Source organism: Bubalus kerabau, chromosome 13 (genome assembly GCF_029407905.1).
Source record: "Bubalus kerabau isolate K-KA32 ecotype Philippines breed swamp buffalo chromosome 13, PCC_UOA_SB_1v2, whole genome shotgun sequence".
NCBI classification, from domain to species: Eukaryota; Metazoa; Chordata; class Mammalia; order Artiodactyla; family Bovidae; genus Bubalus; species Bubalus kerabau.
In genome coordinates, this window is record NC_073636.1 from 80,128,421 (window position 1) to 80,144,721 (window position 16,301).

Below are 16,301 nucleotides of genomic sequence, written 5' to 3' on the forward strand. Positions count from 1 at the left end.
TCCTGGTTAACCAGACTATACAATTAAGAATACTTGAACTCTGATCATTTTGGAGGGAAAAAAAAAAAATTCTCTACTTATTTTGAAAAAAATATCTGAGGTTAAATCAAAAGCCACAGACATAAAAGATAATGATTAAGGAAAAAACAGTAGGAAATGCTCTGGGTATAATGTAAAGAGAAAAAAAAAATCAAAGTACAAGCTACTGTAACATCAAGTATATTAATGTACAGTGATAGACACTGCCATGTCTGTGAATAGAAAACAAGCAACAGGAAGCATCAAAAGGCTAAATATATATATATATATATTCTACGTAGTTGGACTGTGTATAGTTTTAACTTTTTCCCACTTTTCAGTATGCTGATTTTCCTTAATGGACTCTCACCTAAAATTTAAACACAAAATGATAGCTTCAGAAACCTTCAGTCCAAACACCTCCACCAAACTACAGTAGTTTCTCAATCAGAAAGAGAAGGAAGAAGACAGAGCATGAATATCACTTCGATCCTTATCCAGCTCAGGAAGACTTTTTTCCTGGCCTCTGAGTGGCTTTATTAGCGGCCGACACTCAATCCGAGACTTCCCATCCCTTCGAGGAATAGGAAGCTGAGACACGCACCGCAGTCTAATAAGCACCAAACAGAAGCTCCGCAGCAGTGAGCGGCCCAGTGGCCCACGAGGACACGGGAGGAAGGGAACACGAGTCCATACCTGAACGACAGGGTGGCCGCCCGTCGGGGCCTTGACAGCCCCGCGGCTGCCCTCCGTCTCGTAGTGCGCTCGGTGGTGTGGCTTGGGCTGCACCTCGATCCGCAGCTCGTAGGCGCCTGACTGGTGGGAGAGTGGCCACTCGAGCGGAGGGAGGGAGGCGGTCACTGGGATGCTGGAAGGCAGAGCAGACAGAGCGGTCACGTGCGCAGTGAGCCACCCCCGGTGCCCCGTACAATAAACGTAAACGGCCCCTTCCCTGAAAACGATCCACCCGCACCCGGTAAGATGCAGGCTGCTGGGAGGCACACGTTCCTGAGACATGATTGGCGGGGCTCTTCACGAGGTGGAGATCTTTCTCCTCCTCTGTTTTCTCTTCCATCTTGATGAAGACGGAATGACTGACATCGCAATTTCTGAAGCTCATTTCACATGTTAGTTCTAGCACGTTTCTAACTGCTGCATCTTCTTTTCCTCTGGGAATTTTGAAAAATATCACCTCCCACCTCTAAAGGATAGTCCTTACAGGATGGTTTTTTTTTTCCCCCCCAAAGGAGTAAGTGTGGGACAAGGAACTCTGTCACAGAAATCAGGGGTCCCATGGGGTCACTAACCTGCCATGTGACTTTAAGTAAGCAACTTCAACTCTTATTCTCAGTCTCCTATAACCACAAATGGACTAGATGGCATCTGAAGTGTTTTCCCAGCTCTTATTTCTATGTCTGATTATCTCAATTAAAAATAAATTTAGGAAGAGGCCTTTCCCAGTCATAATCATTACTTCTCGGGTCAAGTATAGAACATCTAACCACAGGGAGGTGTCCGGCTTTGGCATGGATGAGCCAAACCACTGAGATTCCCTACAGTTAAATGAGGAATAAAGGTCAAGAGCATGACTGGAGTTACACACCCAAGCTCAAGTCCCAGCTCCATCTCCAAATACCTGTGTGACTTTGAGCAAATACCTCCATCTCCCTAGGCCTTAGCTTCCTCAACTATGAAGTGGAGACACTGAGATCACAGAAAGAGCTTAAGCCCAATAAATGCTCAATAAATATCAGCTATAATTATTTTTCATGTAATGTATATTTCAAATAAATGTTACTTCCTGTTGACAATCTGTATTAATGGTATTGGTAGTGTCAGACAATCTGACTATATTATTAATGATATTGAAAGTTGTAAGATCTTTGAGGTCAAGCCATTAAGTTTAATTTTACTATAAAATCTCAACCCCATCCAGCACACACAACAGGTACTTGATGTGAGCTTGGAATTATGTCATTGAAGAGATAACTGAAGGTTTGACAGTCTATATCTAGAGCATGCACTCAGAGTCCCAGAGAATCTAAAAACATTTTCCCAAGATCACAGAGGAAGACACAGTCAAAGATCCAAATTAAGCCTCTTGCTTCTTCCACCCCTCTTCCTTATGTCTTATCTTACTAATTTATTTAAAATAGGTCCAAGGAAATATTTAATTCATGGAGTGAGTCTAGAGCACTGCCTGGTCTTCCACGAATATTCAGTGGGTGGGCGGATGAACAAATGGAAGGATAAATGAAAGACTGAACAAGCAGTTTTATTTCACGGAACCCTCGCGTGTTCAAAGTAGCTTTGAAGCTGCAAATGCATGAATTTGGGTCATTGTGTCCTGATTTTTCACATGCAGGAGGAAACATTAATCTAATCAGGATGGTCTTTCCTGCTAAGTCCAGAACTGCCAGAAGCTACTGGACTTAATTAAGCATTTGCAATGAGGCCAATTCTGTTTCTTCTCTCTTAGAGCAATTCCAAGGGGAGAGGGGAAAACCTCACACACTCCATCAGGGCTGCAGCTTAACCTGAACATACCACTCAACTCATCTTTACATCCTCACTATGCAAGCACATCTCTAGCCACTCTTTATAATGACATTGCCCTGTGAAGTTCCTCTAACCCTGAAATCTCAAGGTGTCCAAAGTGCCTTTATTTCTACCTTGGCTACAGGTCCAAGATGCCTTCAAGCTTCTGCCTACAACCAAGGTGCCCTCTGTGTTATATATTCTTAGTCTCACATTCTCAATTTAAAATTGTTTACAGTTAGCAAATTAAGGCTTATTGAAAAATCACTCCACCCCTGTATTAATCAAAAAATATAGTGAGTAGAAGATTCAATGCAATATCCCTAAGTACCAAATTCTAACTTTGTTTGCTTCTAGAACAACTGGAATACAATCTTAAGACTCAGACCACTGGAGTGAATCTGACATTCTGCACTTGAACTTCAGCCCCTGTAGAGTTATCCACACTCCCTGAGATAAATATCATCATGAGACTTCTTTGAATGACCCATCCTCTCAATCTAATAGAAAACTCTTGGAAATGTCTCATGGGCTGGCACAGATTGGGCACTTGGTAGGGGCAGAAGGACTCTAACCCATCAGAACCTCTCAGATCAAGCCACATAATAGAGAGGAAATGGTTTCATATACAATAAAGTCTCAGATAAATGCCTCACAATCATGTTTTACATTAATGTTCCTCCTCACTCCCAATCATGACACAAATCATGTTTTGGAGATCAATCCAGGAGTTGATTAGGAAGAACAAGGGGTCAGGAATCTCAAATTCTGGTTTCCAACTTGGTCATGATCTAGCTGGGTACTGACAGGAGTGTTGCTTCACCCCTCTGTGCCCCGGTTTCTCAACCTGCACCAGCTGTTCTTCTTGATTGGCTCCAGGAAACTTGAGCCTCAGAGCTCTGTGGCCAGATGGCCTTTGAAATGACCGCACATTCTGCCACAGCTGGGAGTAGCCCCTACACAGAGGCAGTCATTGAACCCTATGAAACCCAGAAACTCCTTTTCTCACGGGACACTGGCTGACCAGTGACTGGCTGACCAGTGACATGGCAATGGTGTTCTCAGAACCTGCCCTGGAGGACACGGCAGACCAGAAGCTCCATTCAGTCCGCTTCGGTCTGGGGTGCAGGGGAGTAGGGGGATTTTGACAGTCAACATTTTATTTGAAAAAAAAAAAAAAAAAAAGACTTGCATTTGCCAAAAGCAAATAACACTTTAAAAACCACTAGAGTAATGGTAACAGCATAAGGCTTCGATTCTTGACCTGATAAAATAGCATCTGCTCCCAATTGCTGTGCACCTCATTTTCCTTATCATTGAAATGAAGACAAATATATAAACAAACCAGGTTTGGGGGGGAATTACCTGACATAATCCAGAGAGAGAGCGTATTAGAAGCGTGCCTGGCACACAGCAAGCATCCTGGCATGCTGGTGACTACGATCACCAGCATCATCACTCTAACAGCTATTGGGAGCTCAGTCTCCTAGCAGCCAGCTCATCAACAAGGAAGCAACGAAGTGCTTCCTCTACAGTGATAAGATTCCCCTGATAACAGTAACAGCTGTCTCTTTCATGAGCTCCTACCTCTGTAGGTTCTATGCTGAGTTTGGTATGTATTCTCTCACCTAATCTTCAACAAGAATAAATGAGGTCAGTTCTGTTGTTATCCTCACCTCACAGGTAATGAAGCCAGGCCCAGAGAGGTGCTCAATGAGAATGAAGATTCTGATTGATTAGCAATGTCTGCCTTGGGCATAGCATCGAAAAGGTGCTCAAGGACAGAGAACCCTGCATGACTGGTGATGCCTGACCTGGGCATAGCAGGATGGCAGCGACACTCATGCCCAGGATCACACAGCCTGCAAGGGGCAGAGCCAGGACTCAGGTCCAGACTGGGAGACCCCAAGTCTGCGCAGTGCAGTTTGCCAAGATTTAAAGCTCCTTGAAGATTCTGGCTCCCACATTTTCAGAGGGCCTCTATATCACTGACTGCGGTATCGAAACACACAGTAGATGCCTACCAACTTCAATTCTTCTTATAGAAAAATAGTAAATTCCATGTGTTGAGGCTACCTTTGTGCTTACTAGAATGTCAGCTCCACGAAGGCAGAATCTCTTTCCATTTTGTTCACCCTTTTCTCCCCAACACCTGTTGCTAGTGCCTGGCACGCAGAGGGTGTTTGATAGTGAAGTGAAGTCGCTCAGTCATGTCCGACTCTTTGCGGCCCCATGGACTGTAGCCTACCAGGCTCCTCTGTCCATGGGATTTTAAACACTTGTTAAATAAGTGAATGAATGAACATGCCAGGTGCCTTAGGAGCAATCACAGGCACCCTAGGACTGCACCCTCCTAAGAGCCATCCAGGAAGTCAGGTACCCTTACACCCACTTTAGAGATGGGAAAACTGCCGCTCAGAGATTCTTTTCCCCAGAGAATTTCGAGATCTGGCAGCCAAGAACAGAGAGAGAGCTAGGATTGAAAATCAGCCCAGCCCACCCCCAGTCCCATGCTCATCACCAGAAAACCTCCTCTTAAAACCGGACCGCGGAGTAAATCCCTTCCAAAGCCGGACTCACCTGCAGATAGGAATGGCCGGCACCAGCTGCTTGGGCCAGGTGGGCGGCACCAGCAAGATGGACTCGGGGGCCGAGTTCCGCCTCTCCTCCTGCTCGCAGGGGCCCAGGAACTCCACGGCCGGGTAGAGGTGGCGGGGCAGGCCGGCCTTGGGCGGGGCGGCGGACACCGGCGACGGGTCGGGGCTGGTCTTCCACATCTTGGGGGGGATCCCACAGGGCGAGTCGCCAGCGAGGCTGTTCAAGGCATCCATGAGGGCGGCAGGGCCGGCCGAGGGGGGATACCCGGCGGGGGCGCCGTCGTCCCGGGGCTGCGGCGAGGGGCTCCGCGAGCGCTGGGGTGAGGCTGCGGGCAGCGGGGCAACCGAGGCCCCGGCGCACGAATGCCGCCGCTTGGTACCAGGCGACGAGGAGCGGGAGGCCGGACGGGGCACGGGCGAGTGGCGGCCCAGGCAGCTGTCCTCAGCGAGGCCGGTTCGAGGTGACATTATTGGCGAGGTTCTGGGGGAATAATGAGCAGGGATGTTTTGAAACTGGGGACACAGGTCGTCGGGCCCGCCGTTGTTGGGCGAGACGCAGGGCGAGGTGTAGGGGGAGAAGGTGTCGGAAATGAAGCTGGCAGAGGAGCCGCTGCTAGCGGGGCTCAAGCAAAGCGGCTCGCGGTACCCCTCGAAGCCGGGCACGGGCAGCGTGAACCTCGGGCTGGCCGCCACCCCCGGCGGGGGCGGCTGCTCGCCCAGAAGGCCAGTGTCTCTCACGCGGAAGGGCCCCCCTGCCTGTATCAGTTCGTGGGATGGAGTGATCTCGATCCGAGGGCTCAGGCCCGAAGCCCCCGGTGGCTTGGCCGGGCTCAGAAAGTTCTGGGGCCCCACCCTATCCGGCTCTCGCAGCCGGCCGGGGGGCTCGCCAGAGAGACTGGCCAGGGGGCTGTATGGCTTGAGGCCATAGTCCAGGACATCATCGGGGTAGAGTCCGGAGGGTGGGCTGGCCACCTTATGTGCACTCGGTTCTTCTGGAAAGAGAAGGAGGGAAGGAGGGGTCTTTTTAAGCCTCTAAAACACAAGTCCCGATGCACAACAATCACAGGTTGGGTTTTGCCTCCTGTTTTCTTTTTTTTCAATCCCCACTGTGCCAAACCCCAAAGCTAGAACCTCCTCTCACAGAAGGAAATTGAGGTGACTTGATCCCAGATTCCCTGAACAGAGACCAAAGCGGGGAGGATTTAGCGCAGGAGCACAGCTGGCCCGAGCCATGCAGCCTCAGCCAGAGACCTGGAAGGCTGGCCGCCCGAAGGCTTCCAAACTTCTGTCCCTTAGAGGAGGTGCCCTTTTATTTCACAATTCGGTTCACACCATCATACTCACTGGCAACTGAAACGAAAGCTTCCCCAAACAATACTTACCCCATGCACTCTTATCTATCCTCCTGTCTGGGGTTACTTTGTTTAAATGCTGGTCATAACTCATTAAACAGATTTCCTGTCCCATTGGTGGGTCCTGACCCACAGTTCGAAAAACACCGACCGAGGCCATCTGATCATCCTACCCTTGTGATACAGTGACAGGAATGCAAGGGGGTGGCCACACCAGCTCTGGAGGCCGTGGAGCCCTCTCCAGGCTCAAATCCTAGATGTTTGTGCCCACGTGTAAAAAGCGGCTTCATTTCCAGCCCAGACTCCCGAGCCGTTTCTCACCTCATGCCATTTTACAGATGAGGAAACTGAGGTCCAGGGAGGGGAAGGGAGTCACCCAAATACAGAAGGCACAGGACTGGAAATTCCACAGATGAGCTAGCTACTAGGCCCCCAAAAGACAGCCATAACTACAGAGCTCCCAAACTAGTAAAATCAGTGGATACAAAGTGATCCGATTTTTTCTTTAATGGTGGCTGCCTAACTCAGGTTTCAGCTGCCATCTGGAAAGAACCCAGGGCTGGAGGGTGAAATTAGCGAGGGAACTACTGTTTGTTCCACCACCCCGTCCTGCCCCTCCTTCAAGCTCCCAGAGTCAACAGAGACCACCCCCCCCACCCCCACACACACACGCCCACCGCCCCCCCTCCTTGCTGCTGGGGGCAGCCTCTACTCTTCTCTCATGCCCTTAAGTCCAATCCATCAGCTAAGTCTGACTCCTCTATTAAAAGAGAAACAAATTAATTCTCGTGCCACCCCCTCCCACCACCCTCTCCCACTGAGCCAGTTGCCCCCTCCCTGGTCTCCCCATTTCTACACTCGCCCTCTCTGGTCTCCTCTCCATGCAGCCGTCTATTGAAATGTCCACTGTAAAGTGAAATCCAGCTTAAAGGCTGTCCCCGGGATGTCCCCAGGCCAGCCCTCAGCACGGGCTGGCCCCAGCCTGTCTCCCCACCTCCCTCTCCCCACTCTCCCCAGGCTCACCCAGCACCAGCCCTGCTGACTTTGTCCCCCAGTCTTCAAGAAGCTCCTGCTGTGGAGTTCCCTCTCCCTGGAAACTCTCCCCAACCTCCACCTGGCTGCTGCCCTTCACCCGCCTGCTCAGTCCGCAGCTCCTGTGAGCCGCCCATCAAAAAGATGATTCCCAACCCCGTTTCCCAGCCACCTTTTCTCCACTAACCCCTGTTAGCAGCTCATGTCACATCAGATCTTATCTGTTTAGAGAATCACATCCTGCTAAGGGGCAGGCAAACTCCAGTCCATGGACCGAAGCTGGTTGTGTGTGTCCATAAAGCTTTATTGGAACAAAGCTGCCCTCTTTGTTCACGCAGAGCCTGTGGCTGGCTTTTGCTCTGTAACAGCAGGATTGGTGGCTGTAACGGGGATGCCCCTCCTCCTCTGTGCCCCTTTTGGGCCAGCCACCCTGGAGGAAGTGCTATCTGGTTTAGCTGAGCTCATCTTACAGGGTTCAGGTGGTGCCCCTCCTCAGAGGGAGGAGCCCAGAAATGACTTTCCACAGCTCCCGGGGTAAGGATAACCTCAACTAGGCCGGCCAGGCGGAGCGTCTGCCTGCCTCTCCAGCCTCTCCTCTCTGGACTCTGGCCAAGCTGGCTGTTCTTCTCAAAAAGTGCCAAGCTCTTTTCTGCCTCAGGACCTTTGCACTTGCTGTTCCCTTGGCTCAACAGCTCCTTCCCCAACTCCATCCAGCCCTCTTTCTCTCGGTAACTAAGGCCACTCCTTCACTGGAGTTTTGCTAAAGTGTCATACACCCCCAAAAGTCTTTCTGACCTTCTTGACAGGATCAGACCCCACGCACACTTCCCTGCTCTGCTCCACTGCACTCCTCACCATTCTAATTCAGTAATTCTCCAGTTACTTGTTTATATTTTCAGCCTCTCCCCAGCTCCCAGCCCCCACTGGACCCCTAACACCTGGACAGAATCACCCACAAAGCAGGCCCTCCAAAAATACTGTCAGTCTGCTGAATAAATGAATAAAGCACGAAATATTTAAACTGCTACTCAAAGATGCTAACATCCCAACCAAAAGGTAGACAGACAGAATCTCAAGAGGGGGTGATTGGGTAGTCTCAAAATCCCAAACATGTACACTTGAAACCACGCAACGGCACTTTCAGAAATCTCTCCTGCAGGTACACTCCTGTGTGCAATGCGATGTGTTCATAAGTTTAATTAGTCCAGCCCTGTTCTTAATCCCCCCGAACTGGAAGTAACCTTCTATCCATTGGCTGGGGATGGGTTAAATTCTGTCATTCATACAGAGAGATATAATGCAGCTATAAAAGGGTGGAAAAGGTTCCTTTTGCACTGATATATAATAACCACCAGATAATGGTATGGCACCCCACTCCAGTGCTCTTGCCTGGAAGATCCCATGGACGGAGGAGCCTGGTGGGCTGCAGTCCATGGGGTCGCTGGGGGTCGGACACGACTGAGCGACTTCACTTTCACTTTTCACTTTCCTGCATTGGAGAAGGAAATGGCAACCCACTCCAGTGTTCTTGCCTGGAGAATCCCAGGGATGGGGGAGCCTGGAGGACTGCCGTCTGTGGGGTCGCACAGAGTCAGACACGACTGAAGCGACTTAGCAGCAGCAGTGTTAAAGATGCACACAGTATGCATAAGACAGAAACAGAGGGGGAGTGTGTACACACACACACACACACAATGCTGATCGGTGCGTAGGGTTTTCTCTGCAAGTCTCAGGTCACAGGGACCTCCTCCAAGGAGAAGAACTAAGTATTAATAACGAGGAGCAGAGGCAGAAAGGAGACTCTGATTTCTGTATTATGTTGAGAGTAGAAATACAATTTTCAAAAGACATGTTTTTATTTTATTTCGTTCCAAGGGGAGCAGGGTGACATGAGATGATCTCGAGTAGTGACACCTGGTTTGGAAAGCAGGGAACTGAGTTCCAGTCCTTCTCTGCCACTGACTAGCCATGTGACCTTGGAAAAGTCCCCCACCCTCTCTAGGTCTCGACCTCCTCGTTTGGAACAGGACAATATTAAACCCAGTCTGTCTCCTTGGCTGCTTCTGGCTCTGAAATCTTTTCGTTTTTTCTAGCTAGAGTCTGTAGGGTCTAAGGTTCTCGTACAGCTGCAGTTCATTATCAACTTGCATTTGGGCCTGCACACACACACACACACACACACACACACCCTTCCTGAGGGGTGAGAAAGCATAGATTTTTAATCTAGGAGGAGATCCAGGTCAAATCCATGTTTGACAACAGTCTGCAAAAGAAAACACAGAAAGCCTCTTAGCAAAAATTCCAGCCTTATCAGAAAAACCGAGCTACCTCTTAGCAGAAACACCCTCCTCGGGCTGATGTGAAAGTCACAGAAAACTTAAAAACACACATCACTCACGCTCTTGGGCAGCAATGAAAAACAGAAAGGCCAGTGTCTGCTGAGCAAAAGCATTTAAAGCATTTACATTGGTTTTAATTAATCCAAGCAGTAGAGTGTCTTTTTCTTTTCTCTCCCCAGGATTTGAAAGTTTACGCACAAGCAAGGAATATGGAGGTAATTTATAATTATTTCATTCTCAGTTTCCTGGGCATTTGACAGTAATTCTCACAGACAAAAGGCTCATCGTTCAGCTATTTCTTTAAGTAGCTAGGGCTCTTCACTGTGTCTCTGTAAACAGCTGCCACCCTTGCAGCCCGCGCGGTGCCCACGCAGCCCTGGGCCAAGTTTGTTTCATATCAGAAGCACCCGATTCTCTCAGAAGGGTTTCCAAAGAGCTTGCTTTTCTTACCACTTGCATGATCTTTGCTATATTCATGTACCACCAGTGAATATTATTTACTTAATATTTCTATTTAAATTCATTCGCATATGACTTTTTTTTAAGGACACTTCACACTGCTGCCACAAATGGAAAATCAGTGTCCCCTCCATAAATAGGAGGGAGGGTAAAAATACAATCAAAATAAAAGTTACTAAATTCAAGGGAGACACCGTTGCTAGCCCAAGGCTCCCAGCCTCAGGCCCACTGTTTGTTCCCTCCTCGATGCTCATTTTTTGTAAGTAAGGCATCATGTCTACATACAGATTTTGAGTGTAGAGTTCAATGAGTTTTGCCCAGTGTTCCATGCCCTGGTAGCCATCACCACAATCAAGATGTAGGACATTTCCACGACCCCAGAGAGTCTACATTTTTTCAAAGCTGGAAGTGGGAGGAGGAAATGGCAAACGTCAGGAAAGAAAGGCGTTCAAGATACACTGACACCTCACTCCTTCTAAGGAGATTAGAGGGAAGCAGCTTTGCCAAGAGGATGGCCCTCTTATGTAATGTGCCCATGGAGAGCATAAAACCACCCCACGTGCCGTGGGAGGCACCTGGCCCACACTCCACACATCAGTGTTCAGAAAGAGACAGAGCATGGAGCAGAGATGGGGGATTCAGAGGTTGTTGCTCTAGGTCCTCTGTGCCTCCATGCCTTTGCACGTGCTATTCCCGTAGCTCAGAACACCCTTCCATACCTCCTGTCCTCACTTCTCCTAGGAAGCCACTATTTGTTCATTAAGATTTCACTTGGGCCACCTCCTCCTGAAAGCCCTCCCTGATGTTCCCTAGGCTGTCTCAGACACTAGACTCTGCAGTGTTGCCAGAACAGAGTCATGTAGGGAAGTCTATCAAATACAAATTCACTTCTCTGTCTCCCTACTAGACTGTGAGCTTTGTGAAGACAGGTTAAGGTCAATGATAATAATAACAGTAATAACAACAGCAGCAGCAGCAGCTAACATTTATTGAGAATTTATATGGCAGGCTCTGATATAAGTACATTACAAGTAGTCCATTCCTTAATTCCCACAACTTATGAGATGGGTGCTGTTTACTCCCCTTTTACAGATAACTGAGGTTCAAACAGGTGAATTAACTTGCCTGAGGTCTTGCAACTTGAACCCAGCAGACCTGAGACCAGGGATTCTCAACCTCAGGACTACTGACATTTAAGTGAAGTGAAAGTCGCTCAGTCGTGTCCGACTCTTTGCAACCCCATGGACTATACAGTCCCTGGACTTCTCCAGGCTAGAATATTGACATTTGGGGCTAGAAAATTCCTTGCTGTGGAGGCTCTGGGATGTTTAGCAGCACGCTGGCCTCCGCCCACCAGACGTCCGTAGCATCCCCAGTCCTTGCTCAGTTTGAACAAGCAGAAGCATCCCAGGCTTGCCAAACTTCTCCTGCCAGGCAGAATCGCCTCCAGCTAGGAACCCCTGCTCCAGGCCCGACTGCTCCGGGGCCTCCCCCCAGGGCCTGCACACGGCCAAGGCCCCAAACGCTGCTGGGAACATCAGCCCATGAGTCACATCTGAACTGACTCAGAAATGAGACGTCGGCTCCCTGTGAGCCCTGGCAGGTAAACCGCTTCTGCAACAGACATCTGAGAGTCCACATCACCACCGCCCTCCCTATCCCATCAGGCTCTCAGGGGCTCACCCCACATCCAGGCCCCAAGAACGTTTGGGGAGACTTCTGGCCACTCTCTGGAACCAGAAGACAAGAAGGCTGGGGCGGCCACTCTAGCCCCACTGCAGCACGGCGTCTGCATGGAGAGCCGGGTCTCGGTCAATACACGGTGTTAGAGGCCCCCGTTCCACAGCCTTGCACCCCGGCTGTGTGACCTGGGTTCCTCTGAGTCCTCATGCATAATACGGGGCGGAGGTTGGTGACAATACCCACCTGACACTTCATCTCATGCACATGAAACCCAAAACACACAAAATAAACACTCAATAAATAAGGCCTTTTGGTATGTTGTTATTATTATTATGGAAAGAATTATCATTTAAGTTGAAAATTCTACCCTTTCTCTGCTTTCATTTGGCTTCCCTGGTGACTCAGATGGTAAAGAATCTGCCTGCAATGCAGGAGACCTGGTTTGATCCCTGGGTCAGGAAGATCCTCTGGAGAAGGGAATTGCAACCCACTTCTGTATCCTGGCGAATTCCATGGACAGAGCACGGGCTACCGTCCCTGGGGTCACAAAGAGTCAGACAGGACTGAGTGACTAACACTTTCTGTTTTCATTCCCTTATTTTACAACTTAAAGTGTGACACACACTGGCCCCCCCTCCGCCCCGCTCCCACCACCAGGGACTTCTTTTAAAAAAGAAAAAGGGAAGAAACCTTTATAAAAATAAAATGGATCAGTCAGCACTTTGAATTCTCTTTTTCTGCTAGCCTTCAGAAAATATGTGGAGTAGGTAAAGAATGCCTCCGACACTCATTCCGTTCCATGCTTTGTCCTTCTTCTGGGCTACCTGGGAGCTGATCAACTAACTCTTACTAAAGTGTTAGTGACACACCAAGTTCAATGGATACGAGTCAGAGCAAGCTCCAGGAGATGGTGAAGGACAGGGAGGCCTGGTGTGCTACAGTCCATGGGGTTGCCAAGAGTCGGACGTAACTGAGCGACTGAACAACAAAGGTAACTGCAACAACAAAGATGATTCTCTGTGACACGTCGCTGCCTTTCACTTTATACCCAGAAGCACTCTGTATGTATTTAACATTCACTAGCATTTGTCTTGGGAGAAGGCAATGGCACCCCACTCCAGTACTGCTGCCTGGAAAATCGCATGGATGGAGGAGCCTGGTAGGCTGCAGTCCATGGGATCGCACAGAGTCAGACACGACTGAAGCGACTTAGCAGCAGCAGTAGCAGCAGCATTTGTCTTACAAGAACCCTTCGAAGCAGGTGATAGGGTCCTCATTTTCTAAATGGGGAAAGTGAGGCTCAGAGAGGGTGATTCATTTGCCCAAGATCACACAGCTGCTAAGTGGCAAAACCGGATTCGGTCTCCGGCAGCCCAGCTCCTCCAGCCCAGTAACTCACAAAAGGGAATATTTCCTGGATCGTGACGCCTTTACCCCAACACAGAAAACTGAGGTGTCCCCAGGACAGGAACTGCTCCGGAGCCCCATGAGGAGGTAGGCTGCCCTAGACAACGGAAGACACAGATTCCTTTCTTCTGGAATACTCATAATCCCTCCGTTTGCCCCAGGATTGAGTCAACGATTATTTAAAAACCTCACTCAGGCCACATGGAGCTCTCTGCCAGCTCCTGCCCTCCTGTTGCTCACCCTCAAGGACACACAGCCAAGTCTGAGACCGCCGCCAGCGCCAACCCACCGGCCAACAGATCACTTTTGAAAAAAGGAACAACGAGAGAACATCTTCTCTCCGCCGAGGACAAGCTGGTGGAATTTTCAGGAAGCAGAATAGAATGACCAAAATAGAAAGCCAGCTCAGGAAGCTCCAGGAGGCGTCTGTCCTCAGGAGGGGGAGGGGCCGCGCGAGCCAGGGCGCTCGACTTCAATGACGCCAGGAGAGGAGCCAGGATCCGGCCCACAGGCCGGACGCCCCGCGGGCCAGCGGCCGAGCCCCAGAGCCGAGGTCCACCCCTGTCTGAAGCAACAGACCCACCGTTCACACCCCGAGGTGGTGGGAGGCCCGGGCCCTGGGTTTGAGACATCACAGTCTGTTGCCATGGCAACGGAGTGACGCTTCCACAACCTGGCGGCCCGCACGTGCAGCAAGAGGGCGGAGAGAAGCGGGAGGGAGGGCGTCCCGGGGTCCCGCCCCTCCCCTCCATCCCTGGGCTCTCTTGAGCCCCTGTGTGTTAGGGTCTGCAGGAAACGCCAAGAGGAGCCGAAGCTGGATGGACTTCGCATCTGGCGGCTTGCACCACCTATAGGAAAGACCTTCTTTGAAAAGGTACAGATTGCACTTTGAGTAACACATACAGCACTCAGCAAACTTTCCAACAGGCCCCCCATGCCCCTATGGCCCCCAGCAGACACACATGCGGGCAGTAATTGGATTCCCGATCAATGAATCGTGTGTTAATGATGACGGGGAGAATCAGGTGGTCACACCCTTCATTCAGAAATGACACACACAGACGCAGGGCGTGAGAGGTGAGAAATTCCATCCAGCTAAGTCAGGTCCAGAGATGCCAGCAAGGGAAAGAAGGCAGTTTACCATCCTGTCTCGTTCGACGTGGAGCCACTGGAAAAAGCCACCGTGACTGCCGTGCTCTTTGCTGACCCTGCCCCGGCTAAGACAGCTGTCTGCCTTCACAGACAGGACAGAAAGGAGCGCTGGGTCCTGCCTCCCAGGCAGCCTGCCGTGAGGCCAGGCGCCCGAGACCCAGGACCCAGGACAGTGTGCAAGCTCCAAGTCTTACAGACTGGCTACTGGCATGGCTGTCTGCAAACACACACGCACCTGCGTGTCCTCCTTCTGGAGAGAAGTGAAGAGATGTGTGAAATCTGCAGGCCTCAAGTTCAGCTTCCGGATGGGAGGGCAGGGCCCAGGCATCTGATAGACATGAAACCCCACCTCATCCTCAAATTGGGATGGAAAGAACCGGGTGGAATCATTCCATGGGGCCCTCATGCTTTCAAGAACTTCAAAGACCTTCCCATCTGCCTTCATTCACTGCGCCTCGAGCTCTCCTGTGTACCACGAGGCTGACAAGCACCTGGAAGGCAGGTACCATCTACTCCTCTGTGTCATCAAGGGGGCCAGGGAAGCTGAGGGGGGTGGGGGTTCAGCCCCAGAGACAAGAACAATCAGGGCAGGGACTCTTCTGGCGGTCCAGAAGACCTCGCCTTCCAGTGTAGGGGTGGGGCTTCCATCCCTGGTTGGGGAGCTGAGAGCCCTCATGCCTCTCGACCAAAAAACCAAAACATAAAACAGAAGCAAAATTGTAACAAATTCAATAAAGGCTTTTAAGAAATGATCCACATCAAAAAAAAAAAAAAAAAAAAAAACCTTTTGAAAGAAACCAGGGGCAGAGCTGGGGTTCAAATTGAGACATCATTTAGATGCCGTAAGATATTAAAAGGCCTCGGTGCCTTTTTACAAATGTGCATCCACCATTCAAGACACAGAACACTTCAATCCTGCTACATGGTTCCCTAGTGGCCCCACCCAGCCAATAACCCTCATTCAGGGGGACCCACTCGCCTGCCTTCCCTCACTATGGCCTGGCTTTGCCTGCTGTGACCATGACATAAAACTGTATGGAATGTACATGTACATGCTGTAAATCTCAACCTTATGTCTGAGATTTAACCACATTGTATGCAGCTATGGTTTCTTTTTCATGGCCGTGTAATAGTCCATCAGATGCTGACATCAGCCTTGGCTTATCCGGTCACTGTGGCACCCTGCCTCCGTTTTTCAGGAAGACAGCCATCTGAGGTGGAATTTGTGCTTCAGAGAGGCCCTTCTCTAAGAGAGGACAGTCTTTCCCCATTTGTCACGAGGCACACAGCAGAGAGCGGGGCTCCAGTGACTTCCTTGCCAAAAGGAGAAGAAAAGATCTGGTCAGAAGAATCAACCAGAAACAGACCTCAGATAATCCTCCCTCTGAAGCAGGGTGCGCGTGGCTACCCCACCTCTCTGCCAAGGCCCTGCGCAAGGAGACACGGGCAAGGGCCCGGCCGCCTTCTCTGCTTTGGTTCCTCCAACTCACTCAGCAAAGACCCCCGTCACCTTTACGCCAGTGCCTCAAAGAGCTGTGCCCACTGAGCCCCGCAACCCTTGACACAGCGTGAAAAGCTGGTTTCCACCTTTCTTTTAGCCAACTTGAAATGCAAGTGCAAACTTCCCCTTGAAAACAGTGGGGCCCCTGGAACCCCTGGCCAGGGGCAGAGACTTAAAATTAATGCCTGATTGACAGATGGCTTCTTTATTTACACTCATTGCC

At 50.1% G+C, this 16,301-nt stretch overlaps 1 protein-coding gene across 5 annotated transcripts in view; it reads right to left on the reverse strand.

Annotated features, from left to right (window-relative positions):
- The window catches only part of NFATC2 (nuclear factor of activated T cells 2), a 160,933-nt gene that overhangs the window by 117,875 nt on the left and 26,757 nt on the right, over positions 1–16,301 (reverse strand). For all 5 annotated transcript variants that reach the window (XM_055545328.1, XM_055545327.1, XM_055545330.1 and 2 more), the window contains exons 2-3: positions 5,137–6,145; positions 715–886 (exon numbers count right to left, since the gene is read on the reverse strand). In XM_055545328.1, coding sequence (XP_055401303.1) covers positions 715–886; positions 5,137–6,145 — 1,181 coding nt within the window. The remainder of the gene's footprint in view (positions 1–714; positions 887–5,136; positions 6,146–16,301) is intronic.